Genomic DNA, 9032 nt, shown 5'->3' on the forward strand with positions numbered 1-9032 from the left:
AAAACACAAAAACCTACACCCTTTTCTTACTTTCCTGCCTACACTGGACTTATGTAATGATGTTGTTGCTCGTTGCTGTCTTTCAGCTCTGATTCATGGCTACCTAATGGTTAGCAGATGAAATATAACCTGTCCTGTGTTATCTTCATCATTTAGGGATGAATGAGTCCACTGGTTGGACTCTGTGTCAAGCCATTGCATTGCAGGTTTTTGCTCACCCTCTACTTTACCAAGCATGATGTCCTTTTCTAACTGGTTTTTACTGGTAACGTGTCCAAAGTAAGCCAGCCAAAAGCTTTAGCATTCTTACATTTTTGAGCATTTTATTGTATGTTCTGTAAAAATTTTCACAGCAACTTTGTTTCCATTCGTTAATTCATACACAGACTGTTCCATGGCATTGGTTACCGTCTTCCAAATGGCTCAGCACTCTCCTCCTCCTCCTTTCTATCCTGGAGTCCCTGTTTGCAGTCATCTGATTTTCTTGACCTCCCCTGCTCTTTCAGCTTTGTTTTGGGGCCCTTTGCCCTTTTGGTTGCATGTAGTTAATCGGTTTTTCTAAGAAGCGCATTCCTTGTGGGTGACTTTGCTTCTTTTAAAACCAGTCTGTTTGGTTGAGAGGTGGCCTGTGCATGTGATTTCAGTTCCATGCTGGAAGGATGACACAGGGCAGTAATTTTGGACTCTTTCTGCCTCTACTAGATTCGTCTGTCTACTCTTTTTTGTTGCTGTTGTTCCATATTTTTCTCCCATTCTAACCAGGACTTTCTATTCTGTTCCTGGCCAGAGTTGTCGGTAGGATCATCCAGGCACTATCTAGTTCTTGGGCTTTCTAGCTAGATGAGGCCATGATTCATGAGGACTCTGAGTTCTGTGGGCTGGTTTCTTCTTTGAGTCTTTTGGTTTGCTTTATTCTCTTTTGTTCCAGATGAGTAGAGACCCGGCAGCATACAGACTTTTATGTTGCCAGACAGTTTTCATTCACCAAGGTAGGATGTAGAACATTATTTTCATGCACTGCTATTTGTATCCTTCTAAAGAGCATTATAGGTTGTGTTTTTTCTAATGCTGATTTGTGCCTTCTTCTGACCTAGTATATTCTGTATTCTTCTCCAACTTCTCTAATGGTGAATTATCTAGTTGTGGTAGTCCTGTTTTTCCTTTCCAGTATTATACTTGAGACAGCTGTGGTAAGGTATAACTGTTAAAGGCATTTGTCACAGTATTTACAGCTAATTTCTAATGTGTCTGACTCCCTCAGGAGGCTCTATGTTTTTTGAGGAATTGTGTTATATTCATATTTATAGTCATGGTAGGTAGGAAAACTGGCACTAAATGGTGCTCAATAACTTTTGGAGTTAATTTTATGAAACCTAACCTATGTCGTTTTTCTGAGGGAAAGGTGGTTGATATTCATTGACTTATATAACTCACTACCAGCTATCCCAAGGGGGAAATTTTAAGTATCTCCCTAGAGATACAGAAGAATTATTTTATGACTGTAGAGGACTTCCTTGGAAAATTGTTTTATAAATTTTCACCTGAAACCACAGAAGAAAATTGAGAAATGTGGTTTGTTTTCCAGTGAGCACACTATTAAGCTAGTTTATTTCATTAGAAATCTTGAAATGTGTTTTCCCCCCTTAACCATATGGTATCAGGATGACTTAACATATCTTTACAGTTTAAACATTATAAAAAATAAAATACCACATATACTCAAGTATGAGCTGACCCAAATATCAGCTGAGGCACCTACTTTTACCACAAAAACTGCATTAAAAATGTGCATAATAACTCGGCTTATACACGCATATATATGGTAATACTGATATTTCAGAAATAATAGACAAGTATAAGGAAGAAAATAGTTCTATTTCCTCTCAGAAGTATCCATTTGTGCATTCTGGTACATTTCATTCCAGTGTTTTCTGTTCCAACCCCTCCCGCCTCCATCCTATCCTACCCTTGGAACACGTGGTACCTGCCCCTTTCAAAAGCCATTTTCATAGTGTGTGGGGGATCTAATCCGATTGATCTGGAGCTCCTCAGGCTGCCAGGGGCAGGCTCCTGGCTTGTTGATTGCCTCCTTCTCCTGCAAGGTCCTGAGCACAGGAGCTGCTGAGTAAACGCGATTTAATAAATACATCCTGAAAAAAAAATAAATGCATCCTGGCTAGTTTTAGAATGTTTTGTTTAAGTGTAAAGGTAAGTAAACTATTAATTAGCCTGCCTTGTAACCAACTGAATATTGAAAATGGAGGGGATTTCTTGGTCCAGAGCATTATTTGTTCTAAAAACAGTAGGAGTAATATACTGCAGTTTAGGCTCCCAATGGGATCACGATGAGTCGGAATCTCACAATGGCACTAGGATTTACAGCTTAACAAAATATCTTGGTGGCTATGTTAGGTTTTTCGGGTGGGCAGTACCTCGGTTCTTGGCTTTGCACGATAAAAAATTCACGCTGAAGCCTGGTTTGTAATCCAAGTGGGTTTTTATAAAGGATAGGAGAAGGTTCAGGTTTTACAGCCTCTAGAATACATGCTATTTCAGGGAAGCGTGCCAAACTGCATGGAAGCCTCGGTGGGACCCACAACCAAATAGGGGCAATCTCATGGGACTGCACGGCCACAGGTGGTGACCTGAGACCAGAGAGAGCATGGCCAAGGGTATTTGAAACTTCAGGCTTGGGGAGGAGTGGTGGAAGGGATTGGACGACCCTATTGGCTGAATTAAGCCCACCTGGGTGGGGTCATGAGCCTGGGCCTCGTTTGGGCCACCCAGGTGGCTTGGGGGGCGGGCGGGGGGAGTGCTGGCTGAATTGGAGCATGCCCAGTTGAAGTCTTTATGGGTGGATAATGCTCACCTGATTTTTCTTCCCAAACTCTCCTGTGGGGGGCCTGTGCAGTCACAGGAGGGACAATCCCCTGTCCCTGTATCTTACCTAACAGAAACATTGTTTTGAGATCGCAAGAGCCTGGCTTTCAGTCCTGCTCTGCTACTTACTTCTCGACCTGAACCATCTGATCTCGGCCAGACCTGAGTCTCCCTTTTTGTAAACAGAAGATAGTAATAAAACGAACATGGTTTGTTATGAGGATTACTAAGTGAAATTATGAGTATTAAATGCCCAGCAAGGTGCCTGGAGCATAGTAAACTTTCATTGAACAGGTTGTAAAACAGCCACACACACAAGGTATTGTTACAAGTAGCCCTTCTGTAATCTATTAACATAGGCAATCGTATAATTGGAGAAGCAGCTAAGGTATAATCTTGAGTGTGGCATCAACTTTAGGCCGAGTTAGGAAGTCAAATGACTCACATGTTTGTCTTCTTTGTGAGTATCTGTTGTTGGCAGTTTTATCATTCCGCCCTGACCTCAAATGTGAAATTACACCCATCTTCAACAGCTGGTAATTATGTGCTCATCTGTAGTAGTAGTATTTAAATGTGTTACATCACTTCATAGCCTTTTTCTTTGTGAATCATCTGACACATAAACGTGGGAGTAACTAGTTGATTTCTGGAGTTCTAGGGAGTCAGGAGCTGCTTTTGTCCCCCCCTATTCTTTTTGTGAAGACACTGGAGACTGACAGGTGGAGGTCAAAATGTCTTCCCGTTTGGTTGATTTGAGAATGTGGCATTAGATTTGCAATGGCAAAAAAGTTTATTAACCCATCTTGATTTTGACAGACTTTCCCAATGGGTCACTAGAACAGCTGAACAGTCTCTGATACAGAGAAGCCGTCACCATCAGCAACAACTTTTAGCCTAGAAAACAAGACAGAGTAATTCAGCTCTGAAGCTGCTTCATGCTTCAGTGCCTGGTATGTTTTATTTCCAGCCCAATATTTTCATGTAGGAAATGTTCTTTTTTAGTGAAATGATTTGAATAATTTATTTGTGTCTATAACTTCAGTTCCTTAATTCCATCTTGTCTTTAAACCAGAAGTGGCCCTAATATCAGTGGTTTGCAATCACTTTCTTTATGATCAAGAACAGAGATTGTTCTAAATGGTAAGCTCTTAACAGGCACCACTGCTAAAACTTAAGCCAAAGTTTTTCCAGATCTAGATCCAAGGCTAGAAGAAATGCTCAGAGGAAGAAGAAGCAAAATGCTGTCCCAAACAGACAATTAAAAGTAAAGAAGGCACACCAATATCAAGAGAACTTGAAATAGCACTTACTTTGGTTATGTTGTGGGGGATGGAAATAAATATGGGCACTTAAAAGTTACATGTACGGTTTTCTCCACTCAATAGCTTATTCTGAAGTAACACCCCAAGGTGTCCTAAACCAAAAACATCCTCTGGAATCCTGTGAAGGAAGAACTGATTCATTATCTCCTCTTGTCTTTTTTATTCCCCTCTGACAGGTAATCTATAAGTAGTTCACCTGATGGTGTACTGGGTATTCATTGGGCTGCTAACTACAACGCCCACAGAACAAACTACCAGGTGCTCCTCATGAGAAAGACAAGGCTTTCTACTTCCATCAGGAGTTATAGCCTTGGGAACCCCTAGGGCAGCTTTACCCTGTTCTATAGGATCCACTACAAGTTGGAAATGACTCAATGGCAGTGAATTTGCTGTACTTGCCAATTTGCCTAATCTGTCAATTAGTTCCCACAATTTTCCTATCAAGTCTTTGGGATTTTCTATGTATAGGGTCCTATAATCTGGTAGAGTTTTACCTCTTCTTTGCCAATGTAAGTGCCGTTGATTTCCTTTCCTTGCCTGATAGCTCTGCTGAGTACTGTCTTCCTGCACAGTATTGACTAGGGCAATCGTGTCTGGTCCCTTGGGCACGGGAATGCTTTCAGTTTCTCTTACTTGAGAACAAAATGTTGTCTGTTGATTGTGTATATATGCCTATTATTATGTTGAGGAATTTCCCTCTATTCCTGTTTTGGTGAGTGTTTTCATTAGGAATGTGCGTTGGATTTTGTCAAATGCTTTTTTTGTGTGTGTCAGTCAATTGATTGTGTCATGTGTTCTTTTCCTTTGCTTTATGTGATAAATTACATTAGTTGTTTTCCTTATGTGTAATAGGCTGTAAATTCAGAATCATTTTATATTAGTTTTCTCGTGTAACAAATGACACACACTTGGTGCTTTAAAACAACATAAATTCACCCTTGTACAGTTGTGGAGGCCAGAAGTTCAAAACCAGTCCCACTGAGCTAAAGGTAGGACACGGGCAAGGTTGGTTCATTCTGAAGATTCTAGGGGAGAATCTTGATTCCTTGCCTTTCCCAATATTTGGGAGCCACCTGCATTTCTTGGCTAATGGCCCCTTCCTTGTACCGCACCACCCTAATAATCTCTTCTGTTTCCTTCTTTGACTTTCTTGCCTGCCTCCTGTAAGGATTCTAGTGATAATGGTATGCTTACCTGGAAAATCCAGCATACACTCTTCATCTCAAAATCTGTAACTTAATTACACATACAAGTCTATTTTGCCACAGAAGGTAACATTTATAAAGTCCAGATTTTAGGATTTGACCAAGTGAGTAGAGCAATAGTATTCAGCCCACACCTTGTAATATCTAAAAATATTTCATTTTCTCCTCCTGCTTGATGCTTTGACTTGGTGTAGAAGTCTAAATTTATGATTTTGTTTTTCTCAGAACTAAAAAAAACATAACACTGATAACAGAAGTTTGATGCCAGTCTGATTGTCATTCCTTGGTATTATTTCCTTGTCATTGTCATTCCTTGGATTTGTTTCCCTTTACCTAAGCTTTTGGTTATTGTCAAATATTAACAACTGGTTTAAGCAGAGGATACACTAAGTTAATTAGTGCCAATTAATTTATTTATTAAGTATAATGATCACAGGCATGCCTCTACCTATTAAAAGGAAGGAAGAAAAGCAATATAAAGGAAGAAGGAAAGGACAAATAGAATACAAGGGGCCTTAAAGCAGTTGGTGGGAAAAAAATCAGTTTGATTTTTCCATGAACCTTTTGAAGCTCCCTTGCAGAACAGAAAATTTCAGAGTGCACTCATGCAGTAGTTAGATGTATCCTTTTATGAAGCCTTTATTTCACTTGTATGGGCATATTTAAAAATTCCAAAGTCACTGTATTATACTTGCTTATGGGATCTGAAACAGGACTGAAGCTTTCACATCAAAATTTATCATAAAAATGTATATTAAATTATACAGTATATTAGAGAGGGGCATTCTTTAGCTTTAAAGACTTAAATAAAAATTTTCCTTTGTTGCTCTTTAATTCTAAAGTATTAAAAGTACTAAGAACATGGTGTATTTGAAAACACAAGATGAAGGCATGTTGTGAAGCTGCTTGTTTAAAGCCTCTGTTTGTTATTAGATGGAATGCTGGGTGTAGGCTGCTGTGGTTCATACTTGGGATCTAGCCTGAAAGCTATGTTTTTCCTCAACAAATATCATCTTTGTTTGAATATCTGCAGTCTGTGTAACTACAGCAAGGTCCTTTTTCTCCCTTAGAAAAGGACATACATCTCAAACGTTTTTTTCTTGTTCTTGTCTCAGAAATAGTTTAAAGTAGAGCTGCCTTCCTCTTTTCTTGTTTCAGTTAGTTGCAGCATGTGTGGAGCACCATGTAACAGTCTTGGTGTGCTCTAAACATATAAAGTAACAATGATACTTTGGAATAGATAAAGTTACTCTATGAGGACTGAAGCAATTGTTAATTTCCAGGGCCAGACCGATTACCGAACCAAGGGTAAAGTACTGTTAAAAGTGAAATTGCTTATTTATGCATACTTATCTGCCAAAATATACCCTGGGGAAATGATCAACCATCAGTTTTGTTTTATTTGATTGAATTTAAAATTTAATAGCTTGTATGAATTAGTTTGTTAAATAGCTTATAGTTCATTAGTTTGTGCATTTAGTTTTTATGAATTGTTCATATAGTTTGGGGTTAGCTTAATGATACTGAGACACTTCCATCTTGAAAAAATACGTATAATTCAGGAGGATACTTAATTTTTTAAAGTTACCGGAGGTTTCAATTGAATTAGAAGACATTTTAAAATGTCAGTTTTTTAAAATGCTCTGTAAAATTATTTTTGTATCATAAATTTGTGCCTAAAATATTTTTCCTGTCTGTTTTGACTTTTGATCCAAATCTCCTCTGATATTTACAGTTTAAAATAATATCTCTTGTATTTTGAAATCCCGGATGATGTATGAGGAAAATCAAAGGCCAAAAAAACACTAAGATCTTGGCAAAGCAGAAAGATTGAGACGATGTGAACTAGTTGGTCTGCATATTTCTCTACATGATTTTATTTTTAGTAACAGGAACCCTTTTATGTATTGTCATATCATTTATTATAATAGATATGTTGTTACCTTTTAATTACTAATACAAATGGTACTATACTGTATTTCAAAACAAGTCTTTTGAACAGTTATGAGTTGTGGTTTTACCATGCAATGTAAGAATATGAAGATGTAGTGTGACTTGATGGGGGGCATGGCCCTGATTAAATTTTTATTTGATATATGCGGTCTAAGTACCAACAAACATAACTGTCACTGTTTAGTGGGTGCCTGGAACATAGTGCACACTGAAACACAGATATATGATAACTGTTGGTATTGTGTGTGGTCAGTGTTTTAGGGAATACTTTTTTTCTTCCTCTGGAGTTTTCTAAGTAAACCACCGAAATGCAACCGAAGGGACTATTCTGGTTTAATTATCAGTAACTTTTCGACTACAGATCAGAAAGTATGGAACATATGTTAACTGTAGTGAATCGTACAAAAGGCTACTAATTCTTAGTCTAGATAATTTCCTTACAATGAAGATAATTAAATAAGGTCTCTAATTTAAGTGTTGCGAAAGATTTGACGTTTCCCATTTAGTTTCTCCAAAGAAGTAGATTAGACTGCGTTTTATACATTTAGTTTGACTTGAAAATGTCTCTCTTTTTAGAATACATATATTAATATTACAAAATTTTTACTGCACTGGGAAAATCAAGGTTTAGAAATTTCTAAAGGAATTTAGAGCTATAGAACTTGTTTACTGTTTTAAGCATATTAAAGTACACCATATTTCCTTCATAAAATTAATATACAATTTTAACTCAGCAAGATCACTTCTATTACATTGTTAGCTTTTGTCTTCCTGGAAATTTTGCAGATTAAGACAAGCCAAGTAAATCTTTGCATCCTATAATTTGCCCCAATTGGAATATTTTGCATTTTTACTTCTCAAGTGTTTCCAGTTCTTGTTGTTGCACTTTCATACTTTTCTTTATTATCTCTTTAAGTTGACACAGCAGCAGAAATAAAGACTGGCATAAAATACATTAGAGGAAGGCACTCATCTACTGATACCACCTAATCCCCATAAATATTTATACTTAACAGTTCTGATCATAGAAATGGGAGTGTAATAAATGTTCAACCATCCTGGTTTATATTTTATTTCTACTAACTTGCTGTTTTCAATCATGTCAGCAAAAGTGTGAGTATAATGTTTCAAAGCTGGGCAAAAGAAGAGGAAAAAGGAATTGGTAAGGGATCATAAGTCTGAAATAGGATGAATATATATGTAATTAAGCTAATTCAGATAGGATGAATATATATGTAATTAAGCTAATTCAGACTTTGTTTGCATTAGTTCATTGTGAAAATCAGAGTTGTATTTTTTGTCATTAGTTTGAACCATTCTCTTTATTTATTTACGCATATTTGTTTACTTCCTCCAAAGGATGACATATTGACATTTTATAATGTAAATTGGAAAAGCAGAAACAATAAATATTTTACCCCAAATTACTTTTAAAATAAAGAATTTCCCCCTATTTTTATTGTTATAAACAACTGTAAACATGCTTGGCTCACTGGTATAAATCCCCAAAGGCAGTTGGCAGTTGGGGTAAATGTTATGCCTGTTTTTAAGATTTTTGATACAGATTATCAAATTGACTTTCAAAAAGATGTTAAACACTAGCAAGGTTGAGGGTTCAACCCCCAGCTCCACTTCAGTAGAAAGATGAGGCTTTCGACTCCTATTAAGATTT

The 9032-nt window shown here is 37.3% G+C and overlaps 1 protein-coding gene across 2 annotated transcripts in view; it reads left to right on the top strand.

The window, feature by feature from the left end:
* The window catches only part of USP6NL (USP6 N-terminal like), a 182659-nt gene that overhangs the window by 92343 nt on the left and 81284 nt on the right, over positions 1 to 9032 (top strand). The window contains exon 1 of one of the 2 annotated variants that reach the window (XM_045285595.1): positions 8460 to 8522. The exons of the other annotated variant lie outside the window; for it this stretch is intronic. Within the exon in view, the coding sequence (XP_045141530.1) occupies positions 8483 to 8522 (40 nt within the window). The 5' untranslated portion in view covers positions 8460 to 8482. Of the gene's footprint in view, positions 1 to 8459; positions 8523 to 9032 lie in introns of those variants that run through there. 2 annotated transcript variants of the gene reach the window in all.

Source organism: Echinops telfairi, unplaced genomic scaffold (genome assembly GCF_000313985.2).
Source record: "Echinops telfairi isolate 266 unplaced genomic scaffold, ASM31398v2 ScPeMD7_7473;HRSCAF=8511, whole genome shotgun sequence".
Classification (NCBI taxonomy): domain Eukaryota; kingdom Metazoa; phylum Chordata; class Mammalia; order Afrosoricida; family Tenrecidae; genus Echinops; species Echinops telfairi.